Genomic DNA, 15,157 nt, shown 5'->3' with positions numbered 1-15,157 from the left:
CCATTCCATTGATATCTCGTGGTCAATGATGGCAAGTTCTCCTAGTCCTCAAGAGGCAGTAAAGCAGATCCAAACCATGATACTACCACCAGCATGTTTCACAGATAGGATAAGGTTGTTAGACTGAAATAGTGCTGCCTTTTGACAAACATAACACTTTTCATTGAAGCCAGAACTATTCTGTTTTAGTCTCATCTTGCTACAAAACACTTTTCCAGTAACCTTCTGGCTTATCCACATGGTATTTTGCAAACTATAGATAGGCACCAGTGTTCTTTTTGGAGAGTAGTGGCTCTCCTCTTGCAATTGTTCCATGCACACCATTGTTGTTGTTCCATGCACACCATGTTCAATGTTGTTCCAATTGGGGTGTGTGTCTCATAATCACTGACATTTGCCAATGTGAGAGAGGCTTTTAGTTCTTTAGATCAGCAATCCCCGACCTTTCTGGGTTGGCGGCCTGATGCGGGGAGAGGGGAAGAGGGAATGGTTTTGTGTGAAGGACAGCTGTGCATGCACAGCTTCATTTGTGTGTGCACGAGTGCGGCTGCTTGTGCGGCCCAATTCTGAATGGACTGCAGCCGGAACCCAATACAGAGCCGCGGCCCAGGTGGTTAGGGGAGCCCCTGCCTTAGATCTTACTGAGTTTCTTTGAAAGCTGCTGGAATATTACACGTTTTGTTCTTGGTGTGATCTTTGGGAAGGGTAACACTAATGTTGAATGGCCATTCATTTGTACATGATCTTCCTGATAGTGGACTGGTGGAGTCCAAATGCTTTGGAAATAGTTTTGTAACTTTTTACAGCTGAGTGAGCCTCAATAGCTGTTTCCTCAGAGATGTGACTTTGTTAAAGTCATTCTTCTATATATCTGTATTGTGAAGATCAGACTTGGTTAATGAATAGCCAGAATTCTGTACTTTAAGTAAAGCAAACTTTCCACACTCATAACTGCTGAACATGCGATTGATTGAAGTGCCTGATTCTAATCTCTCCTTAAAATGAATTGATAATCCTAAAGAAGTGTGGGCAGACCAGCAGAGGCTGCAGGCAAGGTGGCGGAGTCTATGGGTGGGTAATAGGGAGCATAGGCAGGTTGGTGAGGGCTGCAAGAAGAGAGGTTGTTGCAGGTCAGTGCATGGTGTTAAGGGCAGGCTGGTGGAATGAGTGCTATGGAGTACGAGATCTCTAGGACTTTGTTTCTGGAAAGCCGGCAGGGAAGGTTACCAATCGTGATCATGCAATTGTGGGATGATACAACCATGATAAAGTGTGAACTGGTTGCCAAATGCCCAAATCTGATCATTTGTCTGTGTGCATGCTGTGATATCCAAAACTGCAAGTACTGGTTTAAGTACCACTCATTCAGTGCATCCCAACTTTGAACAGTCACTGAACTGGGGATAGCTGCATAACTTTGTATATCAATCATCTTTGTATATAGTTACCAAGGTATCACTTTGTATATCAATTTTGTATTATCTTGAATTACCAATTTCATTCATTATGCATATTCGGAAGGCTTTTGTTCATTAAAAGAGTTTTGCTGCATGAAAAGTCCTTTTCTACTTCCTGAGATGAAGCCATAAAATCTCATAGATGCAGTTTTAAAAAAAAACACACACATATTTTAATACTATCATTGTAATCTGGGGGCAGTGATGTCTGAGTGACTTTTTAGAAAGCTATGTAAAAATAATTGAACAAATAATGAAAATAAAGTAAAAAATAATAAATAGGAAATTAGCAACGAATCAGTAAAAAGCTTGGCAGAATAAAAACAGTTTCAAGAGCAAGGGAGGAGGTCCAAAGAGAATGTGTGAAAATCATATTCTGTTTTATTACATTTTTCTAGATTCCTAGAGTTGATACATCTTAAGGAATTGTTCTGATCCAGATCTATTTTTTAATAATTATGTTGATTATAAGTTGGAACATTTAGATTTTTAGGCAATGGGATAGGCTATTGAGTTTTAAGAAATGTTGAATGGGCAATTTGGCTAAAACTAGAATAATTTCCTACCTGTTTCATTAAAGAAGTTCTGGCCACCTGGAGCACCAGATGGTTGCAACCAATTTTGCATACATTGTCCGACTTTGACAGGACAGATGGAATTTCCTTTCTTTTACCTCACAGGGAAGGTCAATAAGCTTTCTGTGCTTCAAAAAATATTCAAATACAGCTTTTTAAAATCACCCGTTAATATCAGATTTACTTTTTGAAATCTAGCACTGGAAGTTTCTTTTCTAATGCTTTTGTTTAATATCTTAAATGATCTCTTGAATGAAATATAATCTTAGATTTCATTGATACAGAATTAAGAGACATAATCTTGACATGGATCAACATCACTCCAAGAGTTATCAAAACGTTTTTTCAGGAAGTCACAAAGAAACCCTGGAAAACATCCAGGGATTTTCTGGGTTAACTGATTAACTAGACTGTGGATTTGATTTGCAGAAGACACTAATAATAAGATTCATGGGAAAATAGCAAGTGGAAGCCATAACTCACTAATGACAACATGGATACTATTCTGTAGTTTGCCATAAAGCACATAGATGACCCCATCCTTCAATTTTTTTGCATTAATGTTCCAGAATCAAAAGTAGAACCATTCAGACTATACAGGTATCATTATGTCAGGCAGAAACCAAATACTGCAATAAAAAGTACCATCTGTTAGGCATGGAAGTGATATTGTCATGGTACATGGAATATGCCTTGCTGCCTCAGGACTGGTGTAACCTGCCATCATTAAAGAAAATATGAATTCTGCTTTATAGTAGAAAATTCCATAGGATAATATTAAGTAGTGAACTGCTGTATTTCAAAGTTTGTGTTGGTATGCCTTCCACATTTGTCATCACCTCCTATCAGTTCTTTATCTTCCTCTGCTCTCACAATATTGGCTTGATCACAGGGAAATATTATTTTGATTTAAGGGTGCAATATTTCAAACACCTACTTTCCTAGGATCATAGAATTACTATGCAAGGCAGGAAAAGACACTGCTTTTTAAAGAAAAGTATGACAAGTATGGTATATATGCATCTGCACCAGCTCTTAAATGGATTTCTGCCTTAGAGCATAAACTTCTCTAATATCAACTAACCGATCATAAGCTAAAGCATGAATGAGTCATGCACTGATTGCAGACATTTAAACAAGGCCACAAGAGAACAGAAGAACAAATGGAGTGCTTTAGAATGCCAAAGTCAGACTCCAGATCTAAAGTCCACAGAAAACTTAGAGGTTGTTCAGTAGTTGAAACTAGAAAACTCTCAAATGTTACACTGAATTTTGGAGAAATAAGCGAAATTCCTTACCTGTCAGGGAGTCTTGACGGGGAAAGTCACAAGTTGCAGGGTTAAATCTCCCCGACCAGGGTTAAATGTCCCCCACACCCTCTCCAGGGTCTCTGCACTCACCAGCCACCCACATCCTCACTTACCCTCCCTGACCCACACAGTGCCTTTTGTATACATCCTTGTGTACGCTCTCTGATCTGTGCCTTGCACATCCTCCTTGATCACCGCACCCCCTCCCTGACATGTAGCACTTCTCATTCACTCCCTTGCATCTTCATGCACTTTCTCTTCCATGATCCAGCCCATATGTCTTGCATACCTTTCTGGACCCTCACTATGCCTCACATGCTCCTTCGCACACTCTCTTCGAACCACACCATGCCTTTCTTGCTGCTCCTTGCACTTTTGTGAATTCTAACCATGCCATGCCTCTCATACACTTTGGCCTGGGGCTTACAACTTCCCATAGGCTTCTCCACAGACTTTGATTGTAGGTTGCCAGCAGGAAGTTGCCTCGCCTAGTGATACGAATGTATCACTAGACTAAGTTGATTGCCATTGCTAAGTAGACTTCATTGCTTAACAACGGAAATTCCAATTCCAATTCCATTGTAAGTCAATGATTATCTGTAGTATGTCTAGCATTGTACTTACTCCCCTTTTATAACATCTTTATAATTACAGCCGTGGTGGCACAGTGGTTAGAATGCAATATTGCAGGCTAATTCTACTGACTGCCAGCTGCCAGCAGTTTGATTCTCACCGGTTCAAGGTTGACTCAGCCTTCCATCCTTCCAAGCTCAGTAAAATGAGGGGCAATATGCTGACTCTGTAACCACTTAGAAAGTACTGTAAAACACTATGAAGTGATATATAATTCTAAGTGCAATTGCTATTGCTAGTGTGCTGCTGTCATGCATATCTCAAGTAGACAACTCAGCATCTTACATTAGAATATATAGGGTTCACATATTTCTCAGAATCATTGTTCATGGCTACTCTGAGTGTAAACTGCATTGAGCAAAAATAAACTGTGATACTTGTAATGTATGGTATAGTTCAGTACTTCAAGTATTTCTGTTAGAGGGATGAATCTGCTAAGATTCAATTAGTTCATACATGACCCTAAAGGACTGAATCTAATGAGTTATTTGTGATTTAGAGGAAATTACTATAGTCCAAAATATTACTCTAGTTGCATACAACAGAGATCGTGGTACAATAATGAATATAGATAATCCTCAATTTATGACCATTCAAAGTTACGACAACACTGAAAAAAGTGACCATTCATTCAGCAATCATTCCACTTTACCACACCACTGGACAAGGAGACTTACTATCAATCCTCATAGTTGCTGTTATCGCAATGTCCCCACAGTCATGTGATAGCAATTCAGATACTCAGTAACTGGCTCACAATTATCACAGTCATAGTAGCATCCTGCTGTCACATGATCACCACTTGTAGTTTTCAGTGCAAACTTCCAGCAAGCAAAGTCAATTGAGAAGCTGGCAGGAGGTTCAAATGGAGATCACGTGATGAGTTAGCTTAACAATGACACCTTAAATTGTCCTTAACTATGGGGTTGCCAGTCCCAATGACCATTGCTAAGTGAAGACTCCCTGCATATGTATAAGCTAGCCAACCTAGAGTTAAACTACTTTGTACATTAAAAGTATATACAACAGAACAGTAGTAACTGGTTGGTGGGTGATACTGATAAAATGTAATTCTTACAATAAAAGTGTGACTTTATATACCTGAAAAGTTATATATGTATTATTTTCTCTTTGTCCCAGTTTGTTGTGCTAATGTTTTGGAGCATCTATATCTATGACAGAGAACTTGTTTACCCCAAGCTGCTTGATAATTTTATACCAACTTGGCTGAATCATGGAATGGTAAGTATAAAAACAGAGTTCTTTCTTTTAAAAAATATTAAGGGAAAATCATTTTTTTTCATCTGTAGATAATGAAATACATAATATGAAGTGTCCATGGATGTCTACAGCATAATAGCAGAAAAATGTCTGGTATTTTTTTAAAGGAGCAACTTTTCTATAACAGCTTATTGTCACTTACTATTAGTAGGGAATTAGTTTTGCCAAAATTAAGACCACAGACAAATATGAAATCACAAAGTTATTAGACAGCTGTTGAATCTCCCAAGTTTCAAACATGATTATTTATAAAATATACATAATACGTTAGTTCCCATTAATGGCATTATTCCAATTTAAGTATATGTGCTGCTGAAACAAGCACAAGTCCCATGAATATTGACATTAAATAAACAAAGTATTTTTTTTAAAAACTTCATTTCCCTTCCTCCCAATTTTCTAAATATTGTAGAAGAAAAGGCTGGATAGTGTGTTAAAATTTATGAAAACTTTATTTCTTTACTGAATATTTTTAATGTATTCATGATTTCATGTATTAACTGTCTGAAATGAATATCTTTACTCCATTTTGAAATACTTTTACGCTGTGTTTTGTTTCTCAGTGTTAAGAACTATTTAAGTTCTTAGTACATATTTAAAAATATGTTAACAATTAGCTTCTTACATAAGTGTATATTTCTGCACAGTGTCTCAGATTCATAGAGGCATGGAATTCCTTTTTTTTTTCCACCTTAATTCCTCCCACTAGAACTTTCTGTGATTCAAAATAGAAATACAGGTAGCCCTCAACTTACAACTATTCGTTTAGCGACCATTCAGTTACAGTGGCACTGAAAAAGTGACTTACAACTAGTCCTCACACTTACAACATTCACAGCATCCCCATGGTCACATGATCAAAATTCAGGCACTTGGCATGTATTTGGCAAGGTTGTAGCATCCTGGAGTGATACGATCACTATTTATGATCTTACCTAGTTTCTGACAAGCAAAGTCAGTGTGGAGAGGAAAGCCAGATTCACTTAATGACTGATTCACTGTGTGCAATGATTCACTTAACAACTCTGGCACAGGGGTGGGATTCAACCAGTGTTACTACCAGTTCGGTGATTATGTTTTGCACACGTGTGTAAAAAAAAAAACAGCTGTGCCACCCGGACAGCTGAAAAGCACTGCGCGCGGGTGCGCAGCATTTGAAAAGCCTCTTTTCTCCTGCTTTTTCAACCTCAGCTGTGCTGCACAAAGCAGCTGAGGTTGAAAAAGCAGGAAATAAAGGACAGGTAAGAGCCCGGGCGGGCAGGTGGGCCAAACAGCAGCAAACACAGAACCAGTTCGGTGTCTGCTGCTCTTTAGAGCTACCGGTTCTTTAGTACCGGACAGAACCAGTAGCATCCCACCCCTGCTCTGGCAAAAATCATAAAATTAGGTTCAATTCACTAAACAACTGCCTTGCTTAACAATTGAAATTTTGGTCTCTTTTGTGGTTGTAAGTCGCAAATCACAATCTGTGGTGTTAGATAAGGCTTTGCGCAAGATTCCAACTGGATGCATTTTATTTATTTGTATATTAAGTCAGCATTTAGAATTCCCCATCCCATCCTATAGAAATTGCAGAGAATTAGAATTAAAATTTTATTGGTCAAGTGTGATTAGACACGCAAGGAATTTTTCTCAGCGTACATACAACAATAGTGATAGATCATTATCATAGTCATTGTAAAAATACATAAAACATTAGATACAACACTTAGTGATAGTCATGGATACTAAATAAGCAATCAACATAAATCATACTATTATATTATATAGCTAGTCTTCATTTAACAACTGTTCATTCAGTGACCATTTGAAATTGCGACAGCCCTGAATGAAGGGACTTATGACCCACAGATGAACGTATGACCATTGCAGTGCCTCCACGGTTATTTGATTGCGATCTGGATGTTCGGGTGCCCTGAGATGAAGTGATGGCTATCTGCAATCTTCCCTACTGGCTTAACCAGAAAGAGCAGAGAAGCTGGCAGGGAAGGTTGCAAGTCACTAGCCATCCTGAAATATCTCCTCGGATTTTCATCAAGCCTCCATGAGAGCACTGCTTGGCAGAGAGATTCTGCCTCACATATCTATCTGTCAGGCAACACTTTTGCTCTCAAAGAGGTTGGGCAAAAGTCCCCTGCAAGGGTTAGGATTATGATACTACTTCAGCTTTCTTTTGCTTTACAGACCTGCAAAGGTAATAAATAAATACAAGTATTAGTTTATTTTTTTCATCACTATTATAATGCAAATAGTTGTTGTGTGAGACAGTTGGTAAACAAGCACTATCTACTTACAAATGCAACGGATGGAATGAAATTTTTTTGTGTTAAGTTTTATTTGGGTTTTCACAAAACATAATACAAATAAGATATCTTTTTTTGAGAATAGCATGATCCCGGGTTGTCACTTTTCCATACAGGCATAAACTCAATTACATATTCATCTTGTATATTCTATTCCATATCTTATAACTATTTGCACATTTTCTCAGTGATTTTTCCCTTTCCTTGCTTTCTACAACCTTATTTTTAATTATCTCATTCTTTTTTAATTTTAATTACATATCTTTTTCCAAATTTCAGTATCTTTCTTATAAACATTTTTATACTTTTGTCTGTCCTGTTTACAATTTCATATTTTCTTTTCTCATAAGAAAAATTTTCCCCTGTAGTTACTTATTTAGGATTTAATTTATGCCTTTACAATTATAATATTCATTTTCTAACCTCTATTTTATAACACATAACTATTGTCAACCGAATTCTGCTTGGTACATTCCCTTAGAAATATACACTAAGTTCTTGATATATATATTTGTTTTCTGAGGTTTTCGCGGGTATTTGTATGTGGATCTTTGGTTATTCGGGTTTTCTCCCACATAAAATTGGAAGTATCTAGGCGACGTTTCGATGAAGTCTCATTCATCATCTTCAGACTTGTGTCTTCGGCTTTGTGCTTCTCGGAGTAATGTGAGCTTGCAGCTGCTTCTTCCTTTTAACTGCTAGTGGGGGTGTGCACAAACAGAAAAATATCCACCATCCTAAGAAACCCTAAAGACAAAATCGAGTTAGAAAACCAAGGAGTATACGAAATCCCATGCACCGCATGTCCTACCACATACATCGGACAAACTAACAGAAGAATAAGTGCACGCATTGAAGAACACAAGAACTCAATCAAAAAAGAAGAACCGACCTCTTCCCTGGTCCAACACCTCAAAGCCATAGGACATGAGATTGACTTTAAAAATACCAGAACTATCACCAAAACCAAACACTTCAACAACAGAATAATCAGAGAAGCCATAGAGATAGAAAAACGCCCACACAGCATGAATAAACGAGATGATACTTCCCGCCTACCAGCCATTTGGAAACCCGCCCTCATTAACAAATGAGTACCTAACATGAAGAATGACACGACCCACACCCACGAGGGCCACACAAGATGCTACCACCACATTTCCACGTAGAAAGCAGACTCACACCCACACAGAAGACGAGACACGACCATGGACCAGAAGCCGTACCACAGCTGCATCACTACCCGCTTCAAACCCCTCCGACCCATTCATGAAGCGAATGGATGCCCACCATCAAGATGTGGCACGACCACGAACGCGAAGCCAAACAAAAGGATCACAGCTCACCAGCTCAAATCCCCCAGCAACTAAGACTAACCTGAGCACAACCAAGTCCCCACCTGAACAGAACACACCCCCAGCCAATCAGAACACAGCCAACCCCCACCTAATCAGAACACAGCCAAGCCCCCACCCAATCAAGTCCCACCCCCACTAGCAGTTAAAAGGAAGAAGCAGCTGCAAGCTCACATTACTCCGAGAAGCACAAAGCCGAAGATACAAGCCTGAAGATGATGAGACTTCATCGAAACGTCGCCTAGATACTTCCAATTTTACGCGGGAGAAAACCCAAATATCCAAAGATCCATATATACACGCACATATATGTATAACAATAGTAGATAAAATAATTATTCAAATTCAGCTCAGCCATTAATATCAATAACAATTTTTTACATTTCTTTTTTTAAAAATATTTCCATCTTTTAACAAACATTCCATTACCTAAAAGTATCAGTTGTCATTCACTTTAATCACCTATATTTCAAATTATCTAACTCATTACTGTTTTTAATTAAACAATATTATCTCTTGTACCCTTGCAGATTCCTCTCTTTCCATTTGTATAATTTTTCAACCAGGTTCTGCTTGGTACATCGGATGGAATGAAATCTTATTTTGGGTTAAATCAAGTAAAAACCAGCCACTTAGTGAAGATCAATGCATGTCTGTCCAGTGCAGTGAGGTCACAGACAGGAGGGTAGAGTACCAGTAAGAAAGAACATCATTTTGACAAAAGCAGCAATATTATGAACACCTAGAGTCCAGCGATCAGTAAAGACCGATTTCTAATTACTATATTTTACCTTCCTAATATAAAAATAATTTACATAGAGACTAGAGCACCTCCTGACTACTTTAAACTTACAGATTGAAAGGTCTTGCTGGTTAATTAATTGCATCATTAGGAAGGAAAAAGTAATATATAATCAGAGGATATGTGTTTATTTAGGCTTCACTAAATAATGTCAAGTGTAACATTCCGAATGCTTTTGGTGAGAATATAGATATCTGCAATAGCAACTTAACGTGAGGAGTAAGGAAATGCAATGGAAGGAAAATGGGATTTTCTCTGGACTGGAATTGTTAAAATAATTAGTATATGAAATGGCAAGTTTTTCCCTTTATTGTCCCCTCATAATGTGAACATTCTAATTGTCCATGTGGTCCTATTATTAATTTTTATATGCAGCTCTGTACAAGGCCTTGCTAAAAAAAACTTTAAAACAAATAGTGTTGTTGATGTTTGTTTTTTCAAGTGTTCCTCTGTCTGAGTCACTATGAAATTATTTTGCTGTTGTGGTGTTTCAGCACTGTCTAATGCTTTCTAATGCTTTAACCATAATATTATCTTTACTTCTGATTTTCATTTTAATTCACTCTTTAATTCTTTGTACACCATAATAACCCATTTGAGATAAGGGGGGATTTCCTAACAGAATGTTTTATTTTTAAAACATTAACATATTAACTCTTTGGAGAGAATCATGATTTTAGAGTGGACTTCAAGAACTTTTATTATATATCTTTTGAGATGAATTATAAATCTGCACATATTTTTACATGTGTCTAAGGGACAAATGTATGTATCTAAAAAGATGGCATGTATTCTATAATTAAAATAGATGTTTTGACTACCACTAGAGTGGTTATTCTGAGTGCTTTAAAGGTCTTCAAATGTAGTGACAGGACCACAAAATGGCAAATGCAAGTCAATGTTAGGATCAGGGGTGCGATTCTACCAGTTCGCACCTATTCACTAGAACATGTTAACATTCTAAGCAGTTCAGAGAACTGATTGTTAGAAGAAATTATTGGCCTAATCCTGTAAGGAAGGCAGGAAGGAAATATTCTGGTGTTGCTTACAGAAACTGCCTCTCTGTTAACCCTTATGACATTCTTGGCAGGACTAGACTTCCTGTCTCTGGAACTTCTCTGGAGGTTTTTTTCCCCTCCTTTGCTGGTACTTTGCTTGTGTGGAGTGACCATTCAAAGTTACAATGGCACTGAAAAAAGTGATTTTGACCATTTTTCACACTTAGGACTGTTGCAGCATCCCCACAGTCACGAGAGACCAGGTGAGGAGATGCGTGCCTCGATATGAGTGATATTGAGTTGGCCATGCCCAGCCAATAACATGACCACCAAGCCATGCCCACCAACTAAGCCACGCCCACAGAACCGATTGTTAAAAAATTTGAATCCCACCCCTGGTCAGGAAGTGTAATGTGTATTGAAGTTAGGAACCCATGCTTCATTTATCAAATGTTGGGGACTGAACTGTCACAAGCCAACCAAGAAGCAGATCTTTTAGATCACTGGAAGAGTTCAGTGTAATAATATGTACAATATTCAGCAGCTATAAAGAAGAAAATTCTATGGCACGGGTAGTTAGAAAAGGTATAATTTAAAACAAATGTAGATTTGAAGTGCTATTCTGGCTGATCTCCAAGAACTTATGTGCTTGTTTAAACAGTTAGGCTTATGTGCTTGTTTAAACAGTTTATATGAAAGAAAATTCGGTTGATTTACAAATACACTGCCTTATCACATAAATATTATTGCCATTCGTAACTATTCAAGGAGAAAAAGATATTTCTCCAGTAAGGCCCATCATACATTTGTAATTTATGTTATTATAACCCAGAAATGCCTGCATGGGATTGATTAAAACCCATTGGCAATTCTTTGCTAGTAAATAAATGTGTTTTGTTTTCTACCAATTCTCCCTGGGATGCCTCAGATGCTGCTGAGAGGGCTTCAGCTCTCCAAAGCTGGTCTCCAAGAAGCACAGCATGAAGAAAGAAGATTCCCCCATCTCCCCTTTCCGGTTTTAACAGTGCCCATGAGTAGCACATTCATGCAGAAAACCTTAATAAATTTGGCCTTTATAAAATGTGATTAAAATCACAGGAATTAATATTTTAAATTGTGTTACATTTTAAATGCTTTGAACTAAGCAGGCATTTATGCCTGATACCAATTATCTAAAATGTACTGCCCTGTTGCTTAGTTTTCTAAACTTGCATAACAGGAAAAACACTAAAATAGAAAAAAATACATAAATAAGATAATTGATTTTTAAAAGTCCAGATAAGGTTAATGAAAAGATTAAAATCGGCCCCGGTCTAGTTGACTGAATGAATGCGATTCATTCTTCGTTCATTCAGTTGCAATTGTATATATTTGTGGGATGAAGTTTTAGATAAGTGAGGTTAAGAATACACAATAATTATTTTTATATGGATTTATATGTCTGAAATAGTTTCCATTCCCAAATGATGTTGTTGATACAAATGAATAAGACTGCATTGGTATTTGGTTTTTTTTTTTTCAATTGTGATACAGCTAGTAACAACAAAACAGGAGAGAAAAAGGTGGAATGGAAGAGACAATGAAAACACAAAAATAACATTTCCTTCTGTAAGTTTTGACTAATCTTTGAGAGTTTCAGATTCTGTTAAAGAAGTAATATTGATCTTTGGAAGGGATTTAAAAAAATGGAACAGGTGGAAGAAATTTGAGGCATAAAGCAATACAAAACAGAATATGTGAAATTGTTTGATAGTAGAAGACCTTTGGGCAGTTAAGGAAAGTAGGAATGAAAATGGCAGCCATATGTAATTATTCTAAAATAGGTCGATATATGACAAAAAAACGATAGTTCATCTTGTGTGTTTGAAGGAAATAAATGACAGGCTTGAGCAGGATCATCTTAAGAACACTCCTCACAGACCTTTTTGAGTTAAGAAAAAATGAAATTGACAGCTCTTAGAATGCTTTTGACTACACCTAGTCCTTCAATAAATCAATTACACGAACACTCACTGCTCCAGAAAGCTACAGGAACATAAGAACTGAATTGGATCAGGCATGCACATTCTTATCATTTTTCCTCAACTCTCCTATCTACGGAAACGTACCAGTATCAATACAATCCTATTTTCCCACTCGTGGAAATTAACTCATAGAGCATAACAAATACATGCTGTCATAAATAGATAACTATAGCTATATACTCTTCAAATTGATTTTGAAGGCCTGTGACCATAATAACCTTATATTGTTTATTAAAGTAGCCCAATTTTTTCCATCTTTTGTGCATGTCTGATGAAAATGCAGTTGTTTTAAGTGTCATATTAGGAGTTCGAAACACCATGAAAATATTTAATTTTTTATATATCGGATCCTAGATTACTTGTTTATTGCATATTTTACAAATCATAGAACTGTGAACAATTATAATGTTGTAGTACATTTTACGGCTATGCTATATAGAAATGACCAGGAATGCCATTACTGGAATTATGCAGAAAGAAAACAAAATCCCTTGTGGAAAAATGCCTTACGTTTGCAGGCTTGGAAACTTGATAATTATAGGAGTTATATGTCAGTGCGTTTTATACAATTTGATCCTCTCTTTGTAGTTTATATGCTTGCTTCCTTGAAAGTTTTGTTTTGCTTTCTTCAAGAAGCATAGTAATTCAAAAACAATCTTAAATCCTTTATTGGAATTTAGGCACATAAATGGCCAGATGGTCATATTTTGCACAGAAGAATAACCAGGCAGGCTTCTGCACACATGGTTTTTGTACATGTATTTTCATTTGGTTGTTTTTAAGATTGAGACTAAGAATGCACAGTGTGATGCATTCAGATTACACATGCATTATTGTTTATGGTCCTAAAATTTTACATATTTAATAAATGGGGAAAAATCATGCTAAGAAAAATCCCAATTCACCACTACATCATCACAAAAAATGATTTAGATTAAATTTAATATAGTAGCAATATATAAACAATATTCTTGCTATTTCTAAGATAAAATTCAGTCATCAGATAAACCAAACCATGACTCACAAGGGAATGAATTTGGCAAAGTGGTGGCTGCATCAGTGCTACTGGCTGCAGTTGTGGTCATGACATTTTCATTTTCAATATCCTGTAACAGTTTCTCAGCCAGTCTTGCAATCTCTCCTTCTCTCCCAACCCTCCTGCTGGAAAGGAAAAGGAAGGAGAAAGAAATCAAATCCTATCAAATCCTGTACCTGTCAACAGTGCTGTCCCCCAAGGCAGTGTTCTAGGACCAACTCTATACTCTACATAAATGACCTCTGTGATCATATTAAGAGCAACTGCGTTCTTTTCGCTGATGATGTAAAGCTATTCAACACCATTGACAATACTGCTACTCTTCAAAAAGACCTCGACTATGTGTCAGAATGGTCAAACAAATGACAACTTCAAATCTCAACAAACAAATGCTCTGTCTACATATTGGCAAAAAAAAATCAGAAAATAAAATATAAGCTGAATAGTCAAGACCTTGTTGATGACCCTAACTATGTCAAGGACCTTGGAGTACTCATCTCTAATGATCTAAGTGCTAGAGCCCACTGTAACTACATAGCCAAAAAGGCATTAAGAGTTGTTAACCTAATCCTACATAGCTTTTTCTCTGGTAATATCACACTACTAACTAGAGCATACAAAACATTTGCTAGACCAATACTTGAATACAGCTCATCAGTCTGGAACCCGCATTACATATCTGATATTAATACAGTTGAGAAAGTTCAGAAATATTTCACAAGAACTGTTCTCTACTCCTCTACTCATAGCAGAATACCTTATGCCATCAGACTTGAAATTTTAGACCTAGACAGCCTAGAACTATGCCACCTTCGGTCCGATCTAAGTATAGTACATAAAATTATCTATTGCAATGTCCTACCTGTCAATGAATACTTCAGCTTCAACCACAACAATACAAGAGCACACAATAGATACAAACTCAAGGTAAACCACACCAAATTTGATTGCAGGAAATAAGACTTCAGCAACAGAGTGGTCAATGTCTGGAATACTCTACCTGGCTGTGGTTTCTTCCCCAAACCCCAGAAACTTTAACCTTAGACTGTCTACTATTGACTTAACCCCTTTCCTAAGAGGTCTGTAGGGGGCGTGCATAAGTGCACCAACGTGCCTACCGTCCCTGTCCTATTGTTTCTTTTTTTCATTTGTATCCCTTTCATGTATTTCATGTTTATACTTATACCTGCTATCTAATAATAGCTTGCAAAATAAATAAATAAATAAATCCCTGTGGGGATTTATTCTAGGGTCTTGCTGTATCCCAGGATGCTGCTCCCAACCTGTGTTGCTCCCCATGCATTTCCCATGACCCCCACACAGCTTTTTAACCCCTACAGCACTTCTTACACACCTCTTCTTGATCTACACTGCCCACCCACA

The 15,157-nt window shown here is 37.2% G+C and overlaps 1 protein-coding gene across 1 annotated transcript in view; it reads left to right on the top strand.

Annotated features, from left to right (window-relative positions):
• The window catches only part of AIG1 (androgen induced 1), a 92,260-nt gene that overhangs the window by 16,840 nt on the left and 60,263 nt on the right, over window positions 1-15,157 (top strand). Inside the window, exon 3 of the mRNA XM_026666198.2 lies at window positions 5,116-5,217. Within this exon, the coding sequence (XP_026521983.1) occupies window positions 5,116-5,217 (102 nt within the window). The remainder of the gene's footprint in view (window positions 1-5,115; window positions 5,218-15,157) is intronic.

This window comes from Notechis scutatus, chromosome 1 (assembly GCF_049901735.1).
Source record: "Notechis scutatus isolate UNSWTSFEM ecotype Mainland chromosome 1, rNotScu1.2, whole genome shotgun sequence".
In the NCBI taxonomy this organism is placed as follows: Eukaryota; Metazoa; Chordata; class Lepidosauria; order Squamata; family Elapidae; genus Notechis; species Notechis scutatus.
The sequence above is the reverse complement of the archived record's forward strand: the minus strand, read 5'-3'. Positions and strand labels throughout refer to the sequence as shown.